Source organism: Bos javanicus, chromosome 4, assembly GCF_032452875.1.
Source record: "Bos javanicus breed banteng chromosome 4, ARS-OSU_banteng_1.0, whole genome shotgun sequence".
Taxonomy (NCBI): Eukaryota; Metazoa; Chordata; class Mammalia; order Artiodactyla; family Bovidae; genus Bos; species Bos javanicus.
This window is the reverse complement of record NC_083871.1, coordinates 44609751-44636228: the sequence shown is the minus strand read 5'-3', so window position 1 is coordinate 44636228 and position 26478 is coordinate 44609751. Positions and strand designations below refer to the sequence as shown.

Below are 26478 nucleotides of genomic sequence, written 5' to 3'. Positions count from 1 at the left end.
GTCAATAAAGGTACTGCGTGAATCAATAAAGGTAGAGGATGCTGTACGTTGTCATCCAGAATCCCCTCTGTAACTGAAGGGCTTATTTTCTGATCTACTGGGAATACTGCTGGCAGACAGTCCTCAATGGTCTGTCCGCTTAGGGAACTGGTTTAGCTGAACAGAGTCATTTTGATACAGGATCATACTGCTTCTGGGGCAGCCTGCATCTTAGGACTGGGGACATAAAGGTCCACCTCCCCTCATCCCAACCTGAAACAATTCTGAGGACCATCTCAGCTTCACAGCATCCTTTGGGGTTGTTGAGACTCATCAAGTTTAATCTCTCCTGTGGAAACTAGGCTTTCTTCCTTAGTATGGCATTGGGTCCCAGAGGCCTCCCTGGTAAATCTGCTACACTCTTCATTTCCATCTTATAGTCTCCTTTCAAAAATCCAATCAGAGACAAAGTCTGAAAGAGGATGCAAGTCTGATTAAACAACCCAATAAAAGGTATTTGACTTCAAAGTAGAGGTCAGTAAATAAAAAACACTTTACAAAAGCTAAAGAATGAACTCTTTTATTTCTAGCCATCTGTTTCCATTTCAGCCACTGTAACTAATCAAGAGACCTAGAGTATTTTGGCAATGGCACCCCACTCCAGCAATTCTTGCCTGTAAAATCCCATGGATGGAGGAGCCTGGTAGGCTGCAGTCCATGGGGTCACTAAGAGTCGGACACAACTGAGTGATTTCACTTTCACTTTTCACTTTCATGCATTGGAGAAGGAAATGGCAACCTGCCGGGAGCCACCACGGGAGATCCCACCCATGACAAAGGTCATGCAGAGAGAACCTGACAGGCAAAGGCGGATCAGGCCTCAAGGGACCCCCTGGATCTGCTCGAGCATCTACCCCAAAACCAGAATCTGTCTGTCTTACTATTTTGTGCCTTTCACCAACTCTTCTGACATTAACAGGGGGCTATCCCCGACCACCTTTCTCTGGAAAAAGTCAACCTAGGGCTTTAGTTAATAAGTCTCCTGGGCATGATAGGAGTGTTTCAATACAAACCCCTCTGATGGCTTTCTAGCTTGCCTGACAGGTTTATCCATACTCTTACAATTAACACACATGATTGTGCACAGCCTCCCAAACATGAGAGACACGGAAAGCCTAAAACATTCTAAAAATACAGAGCTCTTCGAAGAGTTAAAAACTATTAGAGTAGTGCTGGTGTAGGATTACATTGTTAAGCCAATGCTCATATCCCTTATCCATTGTGCACCTGGGAGTGCATTGGTTAACATAGTTGGAATGTAAGAAAAACAAGTAGCAGCCTTGGAATTAACCACATCAGAACTTTGAGCTAATTGGTTCTTTCTTTGTTGTGACCCACTACACCTTTGCTCTGTGAGAATGTAACTCTGTTTAGCACTTTCTGAGGCTGACACAGATTAGAAATATAAAGAAAAAACACTTCAAGGGAAAGTAAGTTTTCTGGTTGAGCAGCTTTTATCAAAAAAGAGTCATAAAATGTCCACAGGCCTCCAAGGCCAGAAGATAATGTACACAACATTGTCTATGGAAAAGGTATGCAGAAAAAATCCTGGTTTCAATAAAGACAAAACAGATGTAATGTTTGGGCTGACTCTGTATGACTTTGCATCTTTCATTTCCCTCTATGTACAAGTCAAGGTATAAAAGTTCCTTTTGAAAATAAAGTTATGGGCCTCGCTCACCGAAGCTTGGTCTCCCCATGTCATTCTTTTTTTCCTTTTCTCTCTTTTTCTCTCTCTCTTCTTTCAGGATGACTCCTTGGAACACAAGAGCTTTATTGGCTTTCTGTGTAAACCAAGGAAGATCGAGCCTCTTTCTCTTCCCTTATTACTTTCCTTATCGCCTATGCTGTCATCCTAAGGGTACCCCTGGATCCTGCTGGGGCTGGACCCCGGCAGCAACCCACTCCAGTGTTCTTGCCTGGAGAATCCCAGGGACGGGGGAGCCTAGTGGGCTGCCATCTATGGGGTCGCACAGAGTTGGACACGACTGAAGCAACTTAGCAGCAGCAGCAGCAGAGTATTTGAGGACTGCTTCCAAAAAGTACATTTGTTTTACTATCATGCAAACTACTGATGTTAAATTGTACCAAGTTCAATTCTTGACTAACTTAAAGCAAAAAAAAAAAAATTAAATGTTAATGAATTTAGAATAAACATGATATAAAGTACTGCAGAGAAGAGAGCTGTTCTTATCTATTCTGAGTGTTAATCAATATGTAATATGGTAAGGAACTGCTTTTCCACTAAAAGTTACTTAATATATTAAGTACAGCACTTTTAGTTACAATTGACAGTTAGAAATGCAATGCTTACATATAAGTCATTGTTCAAATATGGAGTTACAAAGTACCAGAACTAGTGAAGGCATAACTGAGTGAAAAAAAAAAAAAAAAACCCTGATGAATAAGTAAGAAAACTATTTGCTTTATTTAGGTTCAGCTCTACTGGACACAAGTTACTCTGGTCTCAAATAATGCTTTAAGCCTACAAGAATTATTGACAAGGTTTAACTATGAAATTGAGGTTCAATAATTATTTCAAGCATTTAAGTTCTCATTTTTTTAGTTTTCTTTTTAACTGTAAGACTACTTGCCAGTTTACTATACAGCATGGTTAGCACTAGTCAGGTTTTCTAATACTACTTAATAATCCATGTTGATTATGAAAATCTGGAAGTTTCACCAAAGTATATAGACAACAATATTTAGCTTTCCTATAGAAGTTAAATGAGTATGGACTACGTACAGCAAAAGTTTGTTTATAACTCCTGGAAAATGGTCCTAAAGGCATTCAGCATATGTGTATACACTACCTGCCAGGATAAGAGATTCTTAATTCTATTAATATCTATATATATTTCAGAAAACATGCCTGGACTTAAATCATCCGCTATGTGGAAATTAAAAAGCATGCTGAGTGACACTAAATACCAACATGCCCTCTGCCATATTCAGTTCAGTCGCTCAGTTGTGTCTGACTCTTTGCCACCCCATGAATCGCAGCACGCCAGGCCTCCCTGTCCATCACCAACTCCCAGAGTCCACTCAGACTCACGTCCATCAAGTCAGTGATGCCATCCACTGTCATTCCCTTCTGTCATTCCCTTCTCCTCCTGTCATTCCCTTCTCCTCCTGCCCCCAATCCCTCCCAGCATCAGGGTCTTCTCCAATGAGTCAACTCTTCGCATGAGGTGGCCAAAGTACTGGACTTTCAGCTTTAGCATCATTCCTTCCAAAGAACACTCAGGACCGATCTCCTTTAGAATGGACTGGTTGGGTCTCCTTGCAGTCCAAGGGACTCTCAAGAGTCCTCCAACACCACAGTTCAAAAGCATCAATTCTTCCGAGCTCAGCTTTCTTCACAGTCCAACTCTCACATCCATACATGACCACTGGAAAAACCATAGCCTTAACTAGATGGACCTTTGTTGGCAAAGTAATGTCTCTGCTTTTGAATATGCTGTCTAGGTTGGTCATAACTTTCCTTCCAAGGAGTAAGCGTCTTTTAATTTCATGGCTGCCATATTACATCACCATTATGTTCTCTTCTTTTCTTTCAATAACACAAAAGTTAACTAAGTAACATTATTTAACTGCAGAGACATGTTTTGAAAGTTGTAAGATTGTATTTAGTTAAAGAACACCGAAAATGGCAGGGCACTGAGAGGACCTGGTGCTAGTACACACTAAAGTATTTTAGCCAAAATTAGTATCACTGAATTGCTATAATGTCTCAAACAAATGTTTAATTTATTTCATCCTTAGCTTTCCTATCATAACATAAAACACTCAGAACCCATCTTTATTTTTTAACACTGCTTTCACTTCATCATGCTTTCCTCTGAATAGTCCTGCACACATTTCTTTGTTGTTTGTTCCATTCTACAAGGAAATGCATTAAAAATCAGAATTATTTTTAGCTTCATGTATAACAACATGATATTCAATTTCTTGACAAAATAAAATTCAGTACATTATGAGTCACTTTATTTTGTGGGTTTTTAAAGACGATTAGTTTGTAATTATTTAGAGGGACACCTTCCTAATTTGCAGATCCTCCTTCAACTACAAAGAAATAGAGTAATCTCTTAAAATTTGTTACATGGCATATCTAAGATGTATTAGGCCTTTGTCATCTTACCATGAACACTTCCTAATGTAATATCCCCAGCAGCAGAAGACAGAAACGATGATTCTGTATAAAGATACTTGACTTTCAGCAAACCATCTTCAGTAGATATATTAACAGAACTTCCCTGTAGTTTATCTACAGTCACAGTCTAGTAAGAGAAAGATTCAAATCAGTATAAAATGAAGGCTAATAAAAAGTGAAAATGGTACCAACAGAATTCGTGAGCAACTAATATGTACAGCATGCAATCAACTTATTGACTTCAACTCCCCAGCTCTAATTACATGATTATGAGCAACAGTGTATTCTCTATGGAACAGATCCATTATATTCCTTCATTTATTTAGATCTTTACTTTCTTCCTAATAATGTTTTATATCTTCTATGTAGAGTTCTTCATATTTTGTTAAATTTATTCATATATTTTATGTTTTCTAAATATCATTATAAAAGGCATTTTTTTTTTTTGGCATTTTTAAACATCATTTCATCTTAATTGGCTTTTGTATTTGACCTTAAATCCAAACCTCACTAAACTCAATTCTAATAACTTACCTGAATTTAAATAATTTTTCTATATGCATAATTATATTGTTTACAAATGATAGTTTCATTTCTTCCTTTCCAATCCTCATATTTTTTTTCTTGCTCTTTCTTGGCTTATTCAGCTCAGGCCTTCAATTCAACAGTGAATAGAAGTGATGACGTTACAAGTAAGCATCCTTATCTAATTCCTGTTCTCAGAGGGAAAGCTTACAACACTGCGTCATTAAGTATGATGTTTGCTATAGAGATCTTCTAGATCCCTTTTTGTTAAGACTAAGGAAGTTCCCTTTTATTTCATATCTGTTTTGTTGTTGTTGCTGTTTAAATCATGAATGGGTTTTAAATTTTAGCATATACCTTATCTGACTTTATTGGACTATCATATGATTTTTCTCCTCTCATCTGTTAATGCAGTAAATAAACTATTATTTCTAGAATTTTTCCCCTTTACATAGAATGTCAGTAGTTTTACATTGAGCAAAATGGAAATACTTTTATATTTATGTCTAAGCTTCCCTAACAAAATTTAGTATGCATTTATGTCTCAAATACTGAGCACAATGTAAAATGAAGATATCTAATTAATGAAGATATCTAATTAAGAACTCCAGATTATCTTTATAGTATTTTAAGCAAATATTTTACAAATATAAAGTGATTGCTAATATAAAATTGCTGACATAAAAACTAAATCACCAGGAAGGCATGCCACAGTTTTGCCCAGGGTCAGATTCAAGCATTACACTGAGGTATTTAAAGACAGAACATCTTTGTTTCTCAACACATTGGCATCAGTATTATTCAGTCTTAACACTTCCTTCAAAAACTGTTGAGTGCAAAATATTATCTAATAAGAATTGAGTTTCAAGAATACTAAAATATGAAAAGAGAAATAAAAGTACCTAGAGGTTGTTATGGTAAGTACACTAGAATTACTTTGCCATCTGGATATGAAGTATAAAATTTTCCTTTTTAATGGACTTTTATTAGATATATTAAATACACCCAATTACTTCTTATCTACTACAGTTTCTTTTCCACTAATTATGGATTCACAGGTTTACTTTAAATCTAGTTTCGATAAATCTGTCAAAGGACAGATATTTTACATACATTCATATTTGTGAGGATACACATGCTTTGCATTCTTCAGTGTAACAATAAAAGTTTAATATTTCTAAAAAAATTATTCTTTACCTAAAAACTTTCTTTATGAAAAGTTGCTTTATGCATAGCTTCAAATTCTCCGAGTATTTCCATAAAGCAGACAAGTATGAATACTCTAGCTTTTTATAAACAGTGAGGCTGTTTTAGGGAATACCAAAAGATAAATATTGAAAGAATATTAGAAACTTAATTGAATTGGCAAAGGAGGAACTTTTGATTAGACTCTCCTCACAATCAAATAAAGCCTTTAAGACATTCCTTATGTATTAAAAAAAATATATGAAAAATTTACTAAAAAAGCTAAAATTTACTAGAAGAAGCTAGAAAAAGCTTTTTACTAGAAAAAGCTAAAAATTGACTTTGTTCATTAAACACTAAATATTTTACCCTGTAGGAAGCTAAAAAAAATCCTCAAAGCAAATGAAAGCAAGCAAAAATACAACTCTCGCCACAATAATATAACTATTTTAACCAATCAATCAATAAAATTACTTTAAAGAAATAGAAAATTCACTGAGGGGCATATATAATGCATTGTATCAGATACTAACTGGAACAATTAAACTTAGGGCACCATAGTTTAAATATTGATGGTCTGATTTATATTAATGGAAATAGCACAAAGGGTAAAAAATAGACTCATTTAAACTGCACAGCTTGCTTGTTGAGAAAAGGAGCTATTTAAAAAAAGAACAAAAAGCAGACTCAAAAATACCTTTCTTAGATATTGCTATAAATTAATCTGCCTTCCTACACAAAAAGAACTTTTTCTCATAAAGTCTAGTTATTATAAATAAACATTATCAAATTAAAATGAAGTTTTAAGGGAAAATTGTGGCCTTGTAGTCCAAACTAAGAAAGGAAGGTCAAATGATAACTATATCATCAGTTCATTCAACAATCAGATAAAATGGATTTCTACCTTCTCTGTATCAAACTTAGGATACTGAAATTAACAATACAATTTAAAAATAGCCATTTCATATAAAATGATACATATAGAATACAACAGAGTATTTATTATGCTCACTTGATTCTCACAATCTTCTTCAGGAAAAACAAAAAAATCACCATCCCTATGTTGTGAATAATGAAAGAGTCTCAGTCAAGTTAACTGGGAGGTTTGCTGCTGCTACTGTCGCTTCAGTCGTGTCCAACTCTGTGTGACCCCATAGACGGCAGCCCACCAGGTTCCCCCATCCCTGGGATTCTCCAGGCAAGAACACTGGAGTGGGTTGCCATTTCCTTCTCTAATGCATGAGGCTTGGGACTTGTCAAATTATCTTTCCTGTGTTTCATTTACCTCTATCAACATCATTGTCATCAACACTACAACAGAGTTAGCTATGCCAGACACCGTATTAAGTACTTTATCTATATTATGTTTTAACTCATTTAATCCTCATGACAACCATCTGAGTTAACACCGTTATTATTATTCCATTTTCCAGAAAACCAAAATACATAGAGGTTAAATAACTAATCTGAAAGTAAAGAGCTTAGTTAGTGGCTGTGCCAGGATTCAAACCCAAGTACACTGATGCTCAATTTTGTGCTCTTAACCAATTCAGTATGCTACCTCTCAAATATCCAAAACATTTCCATGAAAGCTGTATATTAAAAGTTAATATATTTTATAAGCATTTTTTATATAAAGCCCCACAAACTTAGAAATATGTATTAAAAATTAACATTATGCATAATATAAACTAAAAGAAATATCAAAATAAATTTGTTAGCACAACACAAAACTCAGTTAGGCAGGAAACAAACAAACAAAAAAAAAAACAGAAAGTAGGAATAAACGAATATTCAATAGACCATGAAAGTTGACAGAAAAGATAAATGATGAGTGGAAACAGTGGCCAAAATATTAAAAATAGTAAATAATTATGATGATTTAAATCTTTGATAGGTACATCTGAACATCAGTGTGTACTATTCTACAACTGCAGCTGTCCAATTTCCCTTTTGTACCTCCAAGACCACAATCAGAGAGGTGAAGCTAAATGCCATCTCAAAACAACTGCCACATAAAGCCAGGCAGTGTCTTTCAACACTTTTTAAAAAGATACATTTAAATGTTTCGGTTTAAACAGTCTCCCACAGGTTCTAAGGAAAAGGCTATGAAAATAAAAAGGTATAATAATTAGTGTGATAACCTGCCTTGTTTAATTATGCCAACAATAATCTACATATAGGATTCCAGTTCCTCTCTACCAATCATCTGAGGATATAGTTGAGTATGGAACTGAAGAAATTTATGACGAAAGAGCCATGCAAATTATCTAAGTGTAAAATAAAAGATGGCTTGTGTGCTCAGTCATGACTGACTCTTTGCAACCCCATGGACTGTAACTTGCGATGCTCCCCTGTCCATGGAATTTTCCAGGTGAAATACTGGAGTGGGTTGCCAGTTTGTATTCCAGGGGATCTTCCTGACCCAGGAATTGAATCTGTGTTTCTTTCGTCTCCTGTATTGCAAGTGGATTCTTTACTGCTCAGCCACCACGGAAGCCCCAAAAGATGGCTTGTGCCTGTGTGCTAAGTCACTTCAGTCGTGTCTGACTCTCTGCGACCCCACTGATTGCAGACCACTAGGCTCTCCTGGCAAGAATACTGGAGAGGGTTGCTATGCCCTGCAGGGGCATGGGGCTCTCCAGGCAAGAATACTGAAGTGGGTTGCCATGCCCTCCTCCAGGGGATCTTCCTGACCCAGGGACGAAACTGGAGTCTCTCATGTTTCCTGCATTGGCAGCGGGGTTTTTACCACTTCTGTCACTTGGGAAGCCCAAAAGGTGGCTTACACCTTTCTAAAAGATTAAATATATTATTGACTGTGCTGAAAAATTGTTGACAATTTATACTTCAAAATCATACCTTTATTCTTAATACTATGTTAAACCACAGAAAGCAACAAAAGTTGAATGAAAAATGCAAACGGTCTTATAAAAATGAAAATTCCTATGGCTAATAAAAGTGTTTGGAACACAGTAATGCTATCTAATGGCGCCATCTTGTGGAAAATACTGAAGAAAGTTGAGTTTTGAAACTCATCCTTCAATTGCCTAAAGGCAAAATAAACAGGTATTGGGTAAAAAAAAATACTCAAATAAACCTAACACTAAGAAAAATTTAATTCCAATTATAGTACTACTTGGGGCTTCCCTTGTGGCTCAGCTGGTAAAAGAATCCGCCCGCAATGTGGGAGACCTGGGTTCAATCCCTGGGTTGGGAAGATCCCCTGGAGAAGGGAAAGGTTACCACTCCAGTATTCTGGCCTAGAGAATTCCATGGACTGTATCGTCCATGGGGGTCACAAAGAGTCGGGCACAACTGAGCAACTTTCACTTCACTTCACTTCTTCATAGTATTACTTAATGAATAATTTTAACCCATGATCAAAAAAAAAACTCTCTTCAGAATCAGAATTAAATATTAAATATTTGGGAAGAAGGCACTGGGAGTTTGGGGTTAGACACAAACTATTACACATAGAATGGATAAACAGTAAGATCCTACTGTACAGCACAGTGAACTATATTCAACACCCTGGGATAAACCATAATGGAAAGAATATAAAAAAGAATGCATATGTGTATATAACTGAATCACTTTGCTATATAGCAGAAATTACCACAATACTGTAAATGAACTCTACTTCACTTAAAAAAATTTTTAAACAAATACTAAATATTTAAAGATATTACTGATTCCAAATAAGGAACTAATAACAAAAGTTTTAAAACACAAATTTAAAATTAAATTGTATAATATTTAATCATCTCTATTTCAAACTTAAACTTACTAATAAACTAAAATGAATTAAAAAGGGGAAGTTATACCACAAATTTTGTAGAATCTACCCTCTATGTGAGCCAACCTGAGACAAAACTACAACTATTAAAAATGAAAATTTCAATCTCACACTTTTATCTGATGCATGGATATCTATATTTCCATAAACCGTTCCCAGGCAGATCACTTTGCCTCCTGTTGTTTGGACATGTAATTTTTGACTCTGAAAGACAAATACAAAATACACATATAGAAAAAGAGAGCATAAATTTGACTTACACTAATAAATATTCAACATTTTATACATTTCTTTTAAAATAATAATAATAAAGCAGTAACAGAGGAACTAGGAATGAAATAGAAATGTACTGCTTTGAATAATAACATCTGTGAGAAAAGAATGTCAACTGCTGTTACAGGGATTAAATAAAGCTGTTTGGACTAAAGGGAAAAAAAGATACTCAGGAGTTTCAGTAGCTTAACCGAAGAAAGGGGTGGGAATCAAAGATCACTGTGACTGGCTAACTAAACATAAATGATAAAGATGATAACAATAATCAATGTTACTGTTCATCATTATTAACGTGCATATTATTAATAACAGTAACATCTATGACTTGGCATTCTCTTTGCATCAATAACAGTGTTCGCTACTTTACACAAACTAACATTTAATTCTCACAACTCAGAGTGATGCATATTATGTGTTTCCCCATTTTACAGAGAAAGTAATTCAAGAATCAGAAAGGTTAAACAACTTTATCAGGTGATATACTGGAAAACAGTAAATTATAAACTAACAGAATTAAACTTACACCTCCTGCACTGGAAGGCGAGGTCCTTTACCACTAGCACCACCTAGGTGCTTCTAAGTTCTTGCCAATAAAATATACGTAGAAATACTATGTTTAATACCCAGGCTTGTGCTTTTAGAAGAACTGATGTGCCTTCTCTGTGCTCTGCCCCTTCCATCAGGTGAGTGTATATTACAATAAGGCTTTAATAGATGACAGAGCCAGAAGATGAAAGGAACCTACAGTAAATGAATAGAAATGAGTCACCCACGCAAATGAAAAATAAACTTGGACACAAATAAAACTAAACTATAGTTGTGTGTGAGCTATTAGATGGTTCGATCTATTTTTCATAGTTGTGTGTGAGCTATTAGATGGTTCGATCTATTTTTCAGAGTACCTTTCTTCACCTTAATATCTGTGTAAGTCTTCAGTTCTACCACAAGTATAAAGAGAAAAAGAACACGTAAATATCAGAGAATGAAAGATAGCAAAAGCAAACCCATCAATATCACAACCAGCAACAACAGAAAAGTATCTAAAAAGTAGGGGAAAAAGTTCAAAACAATCATATACCTTCTGGTTGCTTACTCAGAGGGAAAAAAAAAAAACAACAGTAAAACTTTAGATAAAACAGCCCAGGGATGAAATTCAAAAAATTCAGTAAAAAGGGCAAAATGAACCCCTCTTAAAAAGTTCATTTATATTACAGCATGGTAGACTACTTCATGCCCATAGAAACATGAGTCAGAAGTCCAATTGTATTTAATAATACAGTCTTTATCAAGCAGACAAGTAATTCATGAGCTTTAAAAAAGAACATCTCCAAAATAACTGAAGGACAGGGAGGCCTGGCATGCTGCAGTCCATGGGGTCACAGAGTCAGACAGGGCTGAACAACAAGAGTTCTTAACCAAACTTACATGAGATTCTAGAGTCTGCAAAACTTATGAAATTGTAAGCAAAATTTCATATACATGTATATTTTTTCCAAGTAAATAATCATCCTATTTTCAAAGAAGTCTAAAGCTCAAAACTAATATGAAAGTTAAAATGTTTAAATAAGTCAGAAGCTATTTAGTATAATATAAACTATTATTACTGCATTTAAGAAAATGCAAATGTGTGGCATTCAATGAGGTAAGAGACTATTGCTTGAAAAGTTTACTTATTTATTCCCTAATTATGCTGAAAAAATGTACTACTGCTAGACATTTTGCTTGGACAATAAAGAAAGGTGAAAACAGCATAAGCTTGGAATGCAGAAAGACCCAAGTTCAAACCTTAGCTCTATGTATTAACTGTGGGAACCTAAATGAGTTCCTCGGTCTCTGTATCTGACAGTTTCTTCCTTGGTAAAAAGGAGACAATTTATGGAATAAATGAAGGCTTAGCTAAGTTTCTGGATATATAATAAGAACTCAGTAGACAGTTTTGTTGCTTATTGTTGTTCAGTCACTAAGTTGTATATGACTCTTTGGAGACCCCATGGACTGTAGCCCACCAGACTCCTCTGTCCTTGAGATTTCCCAGGCAAGAATATTGGAGTTGGTTGCCATTTCCTCCTCCAGGGGATATTCCCAACCCAGGGATCGGAATCTATATCTTCCATGTCTCCTGCATTAACAGGCAGATTCTTTACCACTGAGCCACCAGTAGCTATTAATATTGCTATAAACATCTTATTACATAGATCAAATATATCTCAAATCCTTAAAATGAGTGGAAGAGAAACTTACATTAAAGGCAATCACTAACTAGAAATAATATTATACTGTATTCAAAGCTTTAAACCAGGTATTTTATGAAGTGTTCCCATTTGTGAACTTAAGTCAGTTAAATTCTGAGATCTCAAGAATGATTCTCTCAACTCAATTCTCCTAACTATCACTAAAATTCAGTGGACCCAAATTTAATTTTTGAATATTTTTGAACTATTCTATTTGAGGGCTTCTCTGGTGGCTCAGTTGGTAAAGAATCTGCCTGCAATGAGGGGGACCTGGGTTGTATCCCTGGGTGGGTAAGATCCCCTGGAGAAGGCAATGGCAACCAAACCCATATTCTGGCCTGGAGAATTCCATGAACAGAGGAGCCTGGTGGGCTGCAGTCCATGGGGTCACAAAGAGTACGACACAACTGAGCAACTAACACATTCTATTTGTAGGACTGATGTATCATGACTTTTATTCTTTTTAAGAGGTATCCTAAAAAAATAAATAGAAGATATACAAATTTTTTAAATCGGATAAACATTATTCTATCTTAAAATTACTGTAATGGTCCACTGGGCTCCTTTGTAAATCTAAAATACATTATGGGATCTTAGTAATCTTATTTTTCATATGTCTCAAAACATTTTGCTACTTCATTATCTGAGTAGTTATTTCAATATAATTTTTCAATTATTCCTAACTCTGACAGAAAATGACTAAAAGAATAAGACAACAGAAGAATGATACACTCGCTTTGGATGATGTTTGGTGGTGGTGGTTTAGTTGCTGAGTTATGTGCGACTATTGCAACCCCATGTACTGTAGCCCGCCCATCTGTCCATGGGATTTCCCAGGAAAGAATACTGGAATGGGGTGCCATTGTCTTCTCCAGGGGATCTTCCCAACCTAAGAATCGAACCTGGGTCTCCTGCATTGCAGGCGGATTCTTTACAGACTGAGCTACGAGGGAAGTTTTGAATGGTGTTTTTTAACGAAAGGTGATTTTGCCCCCCAGAGGAGGACAATGTGTGGAGATATTTTTCATTGTCCTAAATGAGGACTGTTTCTTAGCACTTTGTTTATAGAAGCTAGGAATACTGCTACACACCGTAGAGTGCATAGGTCAGCCCCTGACAACAAAAATTTATCATAGCCCAAAATGTCAATAGTGCCAAAGCTGAGAAATCATTTTTCATGTTATGCACATAAAGATAGAAAAAAGAAAAACTGACAAAATAGATATCTCAGAATTTTCAGATGAGTCAAAAGATGATTGCAAAGACAAAGACAGCAGTATAGTTGTTTCTAAGTTTGATTGTGAAATTGAAAATCTAAGACTCTGAGTCTCCAGGGGACGATATTCTAGATGAGTGTTCTGAAATTCAAGCATTGATGAATGAACAATACGTTTATAAGAACAAAAAGGAGCCACGGTATTTTCATTCAGTTAGTCATTCAACATGAAAACCGCATTGTGCAATCTTTTACAACAAGAACCAGAACCATCTCATTTTTCCAAAAGTGTATGTAATCTTTTTTGATATTTGTGCAACTAAATGTATTGAAAAGGATCACATGTGAACAGATGACAAAGGCAGGTGTGTAAACAAAGGTGGTTGGAACAAAACAAATACTGTAAAAAAAATTTAATGCATCCAATTAATCATTCTAATTAGTGTTTATAAAACTAAAAGTGAAAATGTTTTGCAATTATGAAGCAGAGATGACTGACTTCTCTTCAGCAATACTAACAAAGTTCACAAAAGTATTGAGTTTTGAATATGCAAATATAAGAAGTACCAGTAAGAATAAGCTAAATTTATCAATATGCGTTTGAAATCATTTAGAGCTGAGACAAATTTGATTTTAAGAAAATTAAATATAAAAGTGTTACAGCACAAAATAAAGCTTTTGTTGTTTAGTGAAATACCTACTTAATCCTTAAGTAATGGGCTACCTGGTACATTATAATTTTGATTAACTTAATATTTTAAGCATATTTATAATGTTTAAAGACTTCTCCTTACTCCTTAATAAATGTAAGAAAATCATTCTTTAATTTCTTAAACTTGGCAAGATCTAAGAATACTAAGAATGTATTATGAGTTTTGCTGTACACTTTGAAATGAAATCTAAACGTAATATTATGAAAACCTTCAAAGTTGCTACAACCTCTACAGTGTCATAACAAAACTGATTTTAAAACAAGAGTTTTACAAGGAATTTCTGAGTGATGAATAAATGATACTCAATATTTTCAGTAAATGATGTTCAGAATAACAGCCTTCATTAGATACCATGGTTCACAGTTTAAAGTGTTTTAAAAAATAATATTAAAACAAAATTAGAAAAATAAATATACCTTAACAGACTGTAAGATGCTAGTCCCCTGCTCAGTTTCAATTTTGCAATTATCACACTCAATATTTTGGACCTTTACACAGCCAGACCCTGATGACTGGATATTCAAATCTACAAATGAAAAAAAGAAAAACCAAGTTACTATGGCTAATGGCTCCAAAGCATTTAAGTATCCCGCAGAAATTCAGTTCCTCAGTCATGTTCATAACGTTACAGAATTCTGGAAAGAACATAGTTGTTAGTAATCTCCCTCTAAAGCTAAGGGACCTCCACCACAGCAGGACCAGATGTAAAGCCTTTTTCTACCAGTTTTTAAAAAGCAGTTATTTCTGCTGGCCTCTATCATCTAAAGAAAGGAAGTAACATAGGAGGTAAACAAAGGAGGTCAAAGATTCCAGATTCTTATAGGCACACCTGGGAAAGATTATAGAAGCCTCTTTCCCACTGAGAAAATACACACACAAATCTGAGTAAGAATACAGCAACTTAACATCATTATGGTGAACTGGATAAGTCAGTTAGATTATTCTCTTTTAAAGCGCAAAGATTTGTTTTCAAACCTCCCTCAAATTTAAAGCATACCGTAGGAGAAATTTATCAGTGTACATGATCATGACTAAGGTTTTCAAATCCTACCTCTAACCTTTCATATTATCATGCAGCTATATCACAAGGTAATCTGAAGTAATAAAGAGTAGAACAACTCTGAAAAATTTAGTACTGAATAATATTAAAACCTCAAAATTGTGGATAACAGTAATATACCTGAAAAAAGTTTAGAAAATTGTAGCGTACATACTGGGTCGTTTCTGACTCTTTGCAACCCCACGTAGTGCAGGCCACCAGGTTCTCTGTCTATGGAAGTCTCCAGACGGGAATATTGGAGTGGGCCGCCATTTCCAACTCTTGGGGATCTTCTCCACCCAGGGATTAAACCCAAGTCTCTTACATCTCCTGCACTGGCAGGGAGATTCTTTACCACTGCACTACCTGGGAAGCCCAACTTTAACCTTAAACTCAACTTCATATGTAAACTTAGATGTCTCTGTATAAAAATTTAAAACACCAGTACTTAATACCTAATTCAAATATTGATGATTTCCCTTAAACCAGACCAGCGAAGTAATGTTGCTCCAAACACAAAGTATTGGGGCCTAACACTACAATGCTAGTAGTTATGGTATAAAGATCAGTTTCTACAGTTGTGTATATGGCAGTCTCTATAAAGGCAATATTTTGATTTGGATTAATATAAAAAACATAAAAGGCAATTTTACCCCATATTTACAAGGATGCAAATGTAACTGGCACAGTTTTAGCCATTAAGTAGTGTTATAACATAAGGCTTGATCTCAGGCAGTTTAGATAGGAATGGAGAGAAGAAAACAGATTCTAAATATACTCTACCCTCAACAGGTGGGTAGAGGAGTTAAGGATAGATATTGAGTAGTGGTGGAAGTGAGAAATAGATTTAAGGGACTAGATCTGACAGAGTGCCTGATGAACTATGGACGGAGGTTCGTGACATTGTACAGGAGACAGGGATCAAGACCATCCCCATGGAAAAGAAATGCAAAAAAGCAAAATGGCTGTCTGAGGAGGCCTTACAAATAGCTGTGAAAAGAAGAGAAGCGAAAAGCAAAGGAGAAAAGGAAAGATATTCCCATCTGAATGCAGAGTTCCAAAGAATAGCAAGGAGAGATAAGAAAGCCTTCCTCAGTGATCAATGCAAAGACAGGAGAAAACAACAGAATGGGAAAGACTAGAGATCTCTTCAAGAAAATCAGAGATACCAAGGGAACATTTCATGCAAAGATGGGCTCGATAAAAGACAGAAATGGTATGGACCTAACAGAAGTAGAAGATATTAAGAAGAGGTGGCAAGAATACACAGAAGAACTGTACAAAAAACAGCTTCAAGACCCAGATAATCAAAATGGTGTGATCACTCACCTAGAGCCAGACATCCTGGAATGTGAAGTCAAGTGGGCCTTAGAAAGCATCACTACAAACAAAGCTAGTGGAGGTGATGGAATTCCAGTTGAGCTATTCCAAATCCTGAAAGATGATGCTGTAAAAGTGTTGCACTCAATATGCCAGCAAATTTGGAAAACTCAGCAGCGGCCACAGGACTGGAAAAGGTCAGTTTTCATTCCAACCCCAAAGAAGGGCAATGCCAAAGAATGCTCAAACTACTGCACAATTGCACTCATCTCACGCGCTAGTAAAGTAATGCTCAAAATTCCCCAAGCCAGGCTTCAGCAATACGTGAACCGTGAACTTCCAGATGCTCAAGCTGGTTTTAGAAAAGGCAGAAGAACCAGATATCAAATTGCCCAACATCCACTGGATCATCGAAAAAACAAGAGAGTTCCAGAAAAACATCTATTTCTGCTTTATTGACTATGCCAAAGCCTTTGACTGTGTTGATCACAATAAACTGTGGAAAATTCTGAAAGAGATATGAATACCAGACCACCTGACCTACCTCTTGAGAAACCTATATGCAGGTCAGGAAGCAACAGTTAGAACTGGACATGGAACAACAGACTGGTTCCAAATAGGAAAAGGAGTACGTCAAGGCTGTATATTGTCTCCCTGCTTATTTAACTTATATGCAGAGTACGTCATGAGAAACGCTGGGCTGGAAGAAGCACAAGCTGGAATCAAGATTGCCAGGAGAAATATCAATAACCTCGGATATGCAGATGACACCACCCTTAGGGCAGAAAGTGAAGAAGAACTAAAGAGCCTCTTGATGAAAGTGAAAGAGGAGAGTGAAAAAGTTGGGTAAAGCTCAACATTCAGAAAACTAAGATCATGGCATCTGGTCCCATCACTTCACGGCAAACAGATGGGGAAACAATGGAAACAGTGGCTGACTTTATTTTTGGGGGGCTCCAAAATCACTGCAGATGGTGATTGCAGCCATAAAATTAAAAGACGCTTACTCCTTGGAAGAAAGTTATGACCAACCTAGATAGCATATTCAAAAGCAGAGACATTACTTTGCCAACAAAGGTCCGTCTAGTCAAGGCTGTGGTTTTTCCAGTAGTCATGTATGGATGTGAGAGTTGGACTGTGAAGAAAGCTGAGCACCGAAGAATTGAACTTTTAAACTGTGGTGTTGGAGAAGACTCTTGAGAGTCCCTTGGACTGCAAGGAGGTCTAACTAGTCCATCCTAAAGGAGATCAGTCCTGGGTGTTCATTGGAAGGACTGATGCTAAAGCCGAAACTCCAATACTTTGGACACCTCATGTGAAGAGTTGACTCACTGGAAAAGACTCTGATGCTAGGAGGGATTGGAGGCAGGAGGAGAAGGGGATGACAGAGGATGAGATGGCTGGATGGCATCACCGACTCGATGGATATGAGTTTGAGTGAACTCCGGAAGTTGGTGATGGACAGGGAGGCCTCGCATGCTGCTATTCATGCGGTCGCAAAGAGTCAGACACGACTGAGCGACTGAACTGACTGAATTGAATGCTATTCTCACTCTTTCACTGAAACAGTTATAGACAAACTGGAGGAACACTAGTTGAGTATGAAGAAAACTGAACTATGTTGATTTGAGGGGCCTGTGGAATACACACATGGAAACAGTAAAACTGGAAATGGGATTCTGGCTCTAAAAAGAGGAATCAACAAATAATGAAGTTTGGGTAGTTCATTTTTATCTGAGCTGCCATAAAATTTTGCTTTTCTCTATTTCAATATTCAGTTTATTTTGTACTATCTAATGTGTTAGCAAATCTTCCTCCTCACCGTAGACTTTTATATTTTGAGATCAGGGTCTCTTACTCATCTAGGTTAGTTTAAAAAAAAAAAAAAAAAGTTGAGAAGCAATAAAGCATAGTTTTTCAGCAGACTTCAGTCAGTTCAAATCTCAGCTCCACCACCTTATATCTGAGAGACAACAGGCATATTTTTTTATCTATCCCACTAGAAATTAAGTTTCATGAGGGCATGGATCTCCTCTACTTGTTCACCCATAATAAATACTCAGTATATAAAACTTGTGCTGTGCTGTGTTGCTTCAGTCATGTCCAATTCTTTGCCACACTGTGGATGGTAGCCCACCAGGCTCTTCTGTCCATGGGATTCTCCAGCCAAGAGTACTGGAGTGGGTCGCCATGCCCTCCTCCAGGGGATCTTCCCCACCCAGGGGACTGAATCACTGTCTGTAGTTTCCTGCATTGACAGGTGGGTTCTTTACCACTAGGGGGGTCATCAAACTTGTTGTATTTCAATTCTCTTATCGAAAATGGTGACAAAAACGGTGTCTATAATATAGTGCAATTGTAATTAGAAAAGATTATCTTAGAAGTGTTATCTGCTATTATGATCATTAAAAGTATCTTGCTTCAGTCCTAGGAAGGCAGAGAACCTGGGAAGACTTTCCTAGAGAAGTGTCACGGAAACTGTGGCTTCCATGTGAGAAATAACATGGAACTCAAAACACCTAGAAAACATATCTGGCAGCCATTATCAATTGACCTTTCTGGGGCAATCTAACTATGTGTTTTTCTTCAAAGCCTGCAAGTCACAGAAAATTTAGTTAGGCCAAAACGAATGCTGATGTTTTCAGTAAGAAGCCGGGTGCCTATTAGAAACCAAACACTTGGTCCAGATTAGATGGAACATACTGTAGGCATGGCTGTTTCGGGAACAGACCCCAGGCCATGAGCAAGTGGAAATGCGGACGGCCTGCCATGCCACTGAATGCATTACCAAGATACCTTAACCCTGAAAAATAAAACAGTTTGTTATGGACAAAGTGCAGTAACACAAATAGGAAGAAAGTGTCAAAGGAGGATAGGACAAAAAAATGTTCTGTGGCTTAGGTTATTCCAAATCACGTTTCTACTAGATTTATAAAATTGCTATAACTGAAAACGTAATTCCTAACTGCTACTCAGAAACCCAAAGTAGAACAGAAAAAAAAAAAAAAAAAGACATAGCTTCTGAAGGGGTCAAGAGTAAATTACGCTGAAAAGCCTCATCCAAAGGGACAAATTAAAAATGCACGTCGGCTTAATTTCAGAAGTTCACACGGTGTGCCCAGGACCCAAACCCGGTTTACAGTCACTTGCCAAACTTCAGGGGCGCGTTCACTTCCACGGACGCCTGGTGGTCGATGACATCAGCCACGATGGTCACCTCCTTCTGCGCCTCGTCGTAGTTCACCTGCAGGCCGGCCAGGGCCCGCGCCCCGCCCTCCACTCCGCTCACTGTGACCAGCACGCGGTCGCCGTCTGGGTAGGTGAGGGGGTCCAGGGGCCTCACGGTCAGGTGGCATGGGAGCCGCGCCCGCAGCCGGCCGAAAGGGCTCACCAGCAGCGCCCACTCCTTCAGAGTCCCGCGCACAGGGTCAGACCTAGAGACCTCGGGCTGGGACCCACCTGAGCCGTACAGCCGGGACTGACATGTCCCACAGGCCCAGCGCCCGGTGGCCTCGCCGGCCCACACTCTGAGCAGACAGAGCCGGAGGCAGCCCAGCCCCCATCCCGAGAAGGGGAACATGGCGTGCCCCTCTTTCTCCCCCAGATTACTTCAGCCTCAGGTTAGTCTCCCCACGTCCAGTCGGCTTGCCGCTGTGCTGACCAAGCCAAAAGGGAGACACTTGATAAGACGGTTTGCTGAAGCAACAGCAAGACCGCTCACTTCGTTCAGCAATGTAAACGTCAGCTACACGGGTCTGGGCGGCAAATTGGAATTTTAAAGTTCTAAGTATCCATCCAGTTCTAAGTATCCATCCTGACCAGAGCCCCTCGCCTACTCCCGCCCCTTTCGCAAAGGCCGGTGGGATAGGTAGTTCCAATAGTGGCCAGATGTTGAAGGGCTTGGACAACTAAGAAACTACATTTCCCAGAAGGCAATGCGCAGGATGCTAAGGGTAGTTAGGGCCGGTATTGGACAGAACTCGGAAGGCCTGCGCTTTTCCCTCAAGCCCATTAGCCATTGGAGGGACGGGGGAGGAAAAAAAAAAAAAAATCTACACAGGAACCCACTGGCCAATGGAAAGCGAGGAAAGCAAAAGATGGGCCAGACTGCTTGGTTTCCTTGGATACCGAGGACGCGACTTCTCCGAAGAGGGTGGAGCTTTGGAGTGAGACGGAGGAAGATACACTGAGAAAAATTAGGAGCCTAAATAAGAATCAGGACGAAGAGAAGAGCTAAGAAACTGCGCTTTTAAAGGTGAGAACGTGATTTAAAATAGGAGTACCCTCAGTGAGTGGTTAGCTCCAAGCGTCATTAAATTAGTGCGGGTTACCCTGGGATGGAGAATACCTCTGCAAGAGGTTAATGACTCATTAGTGATCTCAAAGGAAACTCCCTCTTCGAGAGCAAATGTAGTAATAACATTAGCGTCCTGTCTCCTTTCAGACTCTAAATGACCTCAGGCCAGTCATTGAATGTATCTGAGTTTTAACTGCTTGCTCTTAAAATTAGGTCAATAATACCTTCTTTGTCGTGCCTCAAAGGTTTTTTTATTTTAGGGATTAAATGAGATAATGGATGTGAACACCGGTGCTCAGGCTGTCAAGCTGCAGTTTATACTATTTTTATTTTATATCTAAATATCCTAATGAACTGAGCTGAAGTCCTCAGGGGCCCAAGTCACAGAGTTCTTTGCAAGCCATTACCTGTTTAAAAATTCAGTGTTTTTCTTAAGTTATCCTTTCCTCCTTTCTGTCCTAGTCCATCTCCCTCCTTATAAAGGCTCACTCATGATAGGTGCAAGCTTTTAGGTTCATCAAGTTCCCACTGCATATTAGTTCTGCCCTTGGCTTTGTGTTTCATTTCATCAAAATTATTCAAACTGATCTTCAAACTGTCTTTTTAATAAAATCCCACAGGAATAACTTTGGGAAAGGCATTGGTTTAAGCATCTTGAGAATGCACTCAACTTAGTTGTTCAGTTCAGTTGCTCAGTCGTTTCTGATTCCTTACGACCCCATGGACTGCAGCACACCACGCCTCCCTGTCCATCACCAACTCCCGGAATTTACTCAAACTCAAGTCCATTGAGTCGGTGATGCCATCCAACCATCTCATCCTCTGTCATCCCCTTCCCCTCCTGCCTTCTATCTTTTCCAGCGTCAGGGTCTTTTCAAATGAGTCAGTTCTTTGCATTAGGTGGCCAAAATATTGTAGCTTCAGCTTCAACATCACTCCTTCCAATGAATACCCAGGACTGATCTCCTTTAGGATGGACTGGTTGGACCTCCTTGCAGTCCAAGGGACTCTCAAGAGTCTTCTCCAACACCACAGTTCAAAAGCATCAATTCTTCGGCGCTTGGCTTTCTTCACAGTCCAACTCTCACATCCATATTTACTATTTTCAAATGAATAAAATAAAACTGACCAAAACCGTTACTTTTTGGATCATCTGAGCTTTAAAATGGAGATTATGTACATTAAGGTTAACATAAGATATTAAAAAGTTAGTGATACTTTTATAAGTCTGATGTCATGTAGCAAGTTTGTCCACATATCAATAATAACCAGTAAAAGTACACCTTCCACCTTTATGAGATTATAGTTTTCAGAGCATGTTCACATGTATCATGTCATGGTATCCTCACAAAACACTCTGTGTTTAGCAGGGCAAGTATTATTATGCTTACATTATTGATGAAGAAACAAGTTTTGAAAGATTAAGAAACAATTAGAAGGTCTGACCCTCTCACCACTCTACTAAAAGGTCCTTCTATCTTCCTGACACCTTTGGAGAAAAAAAATTATTTACGAAATGAATAGAAAGTCGTATATAACTTCCCTCCATATTTAGAGTTTACTTGTAAAATATTTTTGCACAGTCAGTTTTTTAAAAGCCATTCCTGCAGTCATGAACATGCAGTGCTGGTAGGAGTATGTTCTTAAAACCTTCAGAGTTCAGTTTAGCAATATGCATAAAGCACCTTCAAAATGTGTGTATCCACAACCTAGAAATTGTACTTTTTGGAACTTAATGTAAACATAAAATTAGGGATATTCACAAAAACTTACATTCAAGGAATTTTTTTACAGGATTGCTTATGATAATAAAGAACTGAAGCAACCTAAATGTCCAAAAATAGGAGGGTGTTACATAATTTGTGAACATCTGAAATATTATGCAATAACTTAAAAATTATATTTTGAAGACTGTTCAATTATATGTGAAATCTTCTACAACATAAAGAAAAACCTATAATTCTCCTTCTTTGTATGGAAGAACTACACCCACAACTACCACACTCACATAAAACTTCCCTTTGACACTTCCAGTCATCCAATGTTTAGAGGTTTTCCCCTCAACAAAAAGCAATTTCTGTGACACCAGCTGGATGTCCTACAGTTCAACTCAATTTTGACACTAAGGTTAGATCCCATAGGTTAGGGGTTCAATTCCACAAAACTGCTCCCACCCACCTCAGATGCCAATCACAAGTAGGAGGTCCTCAGGTTACCCACAACTTCTATCCCATTTGGCTAGAAATTGGAGATTCCCACAAGCCCCTCCTTAGATTCAATTAATTTGCTAGCGTGGCTCACAGAAATTGGGAAAATACTTGAATTTACCACTTTACTAAAGGATTAGTAAAGGATACAGATGAATAGTCAGATGAAGAAACAGAGGATGAGGCCTGGGAGGGTCTGGACTGCAGGAGCCTCTATTCCCCTGGAGTCAGGATGTGTTCCTCTCCTGGTGCGGATGTGTTTACCAATCTGGAAGCTCTCCAAACTGCATATAGTCTGATTTTTATGGAAGCTGCATTACATAGCCTTATCAACTCCATTTTCAGTCCTTCCTTCTCAAGAAACTTGGGGGCAGAGCTGTAGATTCCAAGCTTCAAATCATGTCTTGTTTTTTCTGGTGACCAGACCCCATCCAGGAGTCTACCCAAAGGCACTTTCATTAAAATAAAAGACACTCCTATGATTTGGGAGAATGGCATTGAAATATGTATAATATCATATATGAAACGAGTCGCCAGTCCAGGTTCCATGCACGATACTGGATGCTTGGGGCTGGTGCACTGGGACGACCCAGAGGGATGGTATGGGGAGGGAGGAGGGAGGAGGGTTCAGGATGGGGAACACATGTATACCTGTGGCGGATTCATTTCAATATATGGCAAAACCAATACAATATTGTAAAGTTAAAAAATAAAATTAAATTTAAAAAAAAGAAAAGAATGGGGGGAAAAATGAAAAAATAAATAAATAAACAGAAGACACTCCTATCACCCAGGAAATTACAAGAGTTCAGGAGCCCTTTGTTGGGAGCCAAGGGCTGAGACCAATGGATATATATTGTTCTGTTATCTCACAATAATGTTAAGTGACATGAGTAAAATATCAAATTGTATGTACAGTGTATGATCTCAGCTCTATAATAAAAATAACAGGAATTTTAACATAAAACTATATTTTAAAATATATTCCATAGAAACAATTATAGAGAAACACAGCTTGATAACAATGGTAAGTAAGACAAATTACTTTATCTTTTTTTGTGTGTGTCTTCAATAATGAATATATATTATATTTATAATAAAAAAAATTTAGATGCATTTCTTAGCATGTATTGTTTCCTAAGACTGACTCAAATAATAGGTAGAGGATTTCTTACCATCTAAATGCCCATGAATATTTTACTTAATAATTAATATTCAGTAAGTGTACAATTTAATATAGCATGATGAAATTTTGTCTGAGATATTTTATATTTAACTATTCTGATAGTTAAAGCCATGGTTTAAGCAGCTGTTTCATAAGCTAGCCTAGTGATTAATTTTTGACACCTCGTCCTGTGATGAAGACTTAACATACTCCAGACAGCCTAATGGAACAAATTCATTCCATACTGGACAATACATTCTGGAAAGTGAATGACAGTTTCTCATTGAGTGGCCGAGTCTTTTCAAGTGTGGGGGCAGGGAGGGTGGGGCCCCTGCAGCTGGGAGTCCTGGTCCGCCTAGGGCTCTTTAAACTTTCCATTTGGCTGAAGTACACCAGGTCCTGATCACGCTCAGGAGATCCCTTCCCTGTGTCTTCCATCCCCTTCACAGGGGCCAGCTGCTGTGATTTACAGAGTCCTTCCCAGAGTTAACCCATCATCAGCCCCCAAGGCTCTCAGGCTGCAAAGTTGTGAAGATTCAAGGCTTTTTGTGGATGATAGGAAATGGTCCTCACATTAAGTTCTGTGGACTGAATCTATTCAGAAAGGGATCTCTCTCAAGTTTTAAAAAAGGGAAATTTACTTGCCTCGTGCTACAGAAATAAGAAACATAAAAGATTTGTGCTTGAAGATCCAATAACTCACAATTGTAAGGTCACATACAAGGATAAGTATTATTATAAGTAATTTCATTACAGCATTTTTAAAATGCCAGTTAGGTTTTATTAGTTGCAGAGCTCTACAACTCTTACACCCTATGAATGACAGATAATACTTGCATGAAATCAGCACCTGTCTTCCATCTTATAAGATGCTCTGAGTGATATCAGTCACAAAAATCATGTGTGGACAGCCACAGCAGGCTGTCACAAAAGCAAAAAGAAAACCTACAGGCTAGGAGAAAATATTTGTAAACAATGTGACCAATAAGGGCTTAGTTTCCAAAATATTTGCAAACAATGCAACAAACAAGGGGCTTAGTTTCCAAAATATACAAGCAGCTCGTACAACTCAACAACAAAAAATAAACAATGCAATCCAAAACTGGGCAGAAGACCTAAATAGAAATTTCTCCAAAGAAGAAATACAGATAGATGGCCAATAGGCACATGAGAAGAGGCTCATCACTAATAATTAGAGAAATGCAAATCAAAACTACAATGAGGTACCACCTCATACGAGTCAGAATGGTCATTATTAAGAAATCTACAAATAACAAATGCTCGAGAGGATGTGGAGAAAAAGGAACCCTCCTATACTGATAGTGGGATTGTACATTGGTGTAGCCCTTGTGGAAAACATTATGGAAGTTCCTCAGAAAAGAATTATCCATATGATCCAGCAGTCCCACTCCTGGACATATATTCAGATGAAACTATAATTCAAAAAGATACATTCACCCCTATGTTCATAGCAGCACTATTCATGATAGCCAGGACATGGAAACAACCCTAAATGTCTATCAACAGATTTAATGGATAAAGAAGATGTGGCACATATAAACAGAGGAACACTACTCAGCCATAAAAAAAGAATGAAAAAATGGCATTTGCAGCAACATGAATGCAGCTAGAAATTATCATACTAAGTGAAGTAAGTCAAATACAGAAAGGCAAATACGATTTCCCTTATATGTGGAATCTAAAATATGACACAAATGAAACTATCTATGAAACAGAAACAGAATCACAGACATAGAGAACAGACTGGTAGTTGCCAAGGAGGAGGGATGGAGTGGGAGCTTGGGGTTAGCAGATGTAAGCTTTTATATAAGAATGGATAAATAACAAGATCCTACTGTAAAACACAGAGAACTGTATTCAGTATCCTATGATAAATCATAATGGAAAAGAATATATATATCAATAATGTATATATATAGATGTATAACTGAACCACTTTGCTGTACAGCAGTAATTTACACATTATCAGCTATAAGCATTAGTCACTCAGTCATGTCTGACTCTTTGCAACCCTGTGAACGGTAGCTCTCCAGGCTCCTCTGTCTATGGAATTCTCCAGGCAAGAATGCTGGAGTAGCCATTCCCTTCTCCAGGGGATCTTCCTGACCCAGGGATCAAACCTAAGTCTCCTGCATTGCAGGCAGATTCTTTACCATCTGCTGCTGCTGCTGCTAAGTTGCTTCAGTCTTGTCCAACTCTGTGCGACCCCATAGATGGCAGGCCACCAGGCTCCTCTGTCCCTGGGATTCTTCAGGCAAGAATACTGGAGTGGGTTGCCATTTCCTTCTCCTATGC

At 37.8% G+C, this 26478-nt stretch overlaps 2 protein-coding genes across 4 annotated transcripts in view; one reads left to right on the top strand and one right to left on the bottom strand.

Annotated features, from left to right (window-relative positions):
* Window positions 1-20343, bottom strand: part of FAM185A (family with sequence similarity 185 member A) — a 91773-nt gene extending 71430 nt beyond the window's left edge. For 2 of the 3 annotated variants that reach the window (XM_061413888.1, XM_061413889.1), the window contains exons 1-4: window positions 19644-20343; window positions 14551-14660; window positions 9813-9905; window positions 4181-4319 (exon numbers count right to left, since the gene is read on the bottom strand). In XM_061413888.1, coding sequence (XP_061269872.1) covers window positions 4181-4319; window positions 9813-9905; window positions 14551-14660; window positions 19644-20073 — 772 coding nt within the window. In that variant the 5' untranslated portion in view covers window positions 20074-20343. The remainder of the gene's footprint in view (window positions 1-4180; window positions 4320-9812; window positions 9906-14550; window positions 14661-19643) is intronic. The other variant, XM_061413886.1, reaches the window with a different exon arrangement.
* A 279-nt stretch (window positions 20344-20622) lies between these two features.
* CCDC146 (coiled-coil domain containing 146) overlaps window positions 20623-26478 on the top strand; it is a 141385-nt gene continuing 135529 nt past the window's right edge. The window contains exon 1 of the mRNA XM_061413862.1: window positions 20623-20748. The gene's annotated coding sequence lies outside the window, so the exon portion shown is untranslated. The remainder of the gene's footprint in view (window positions 20749-26478) is intronic.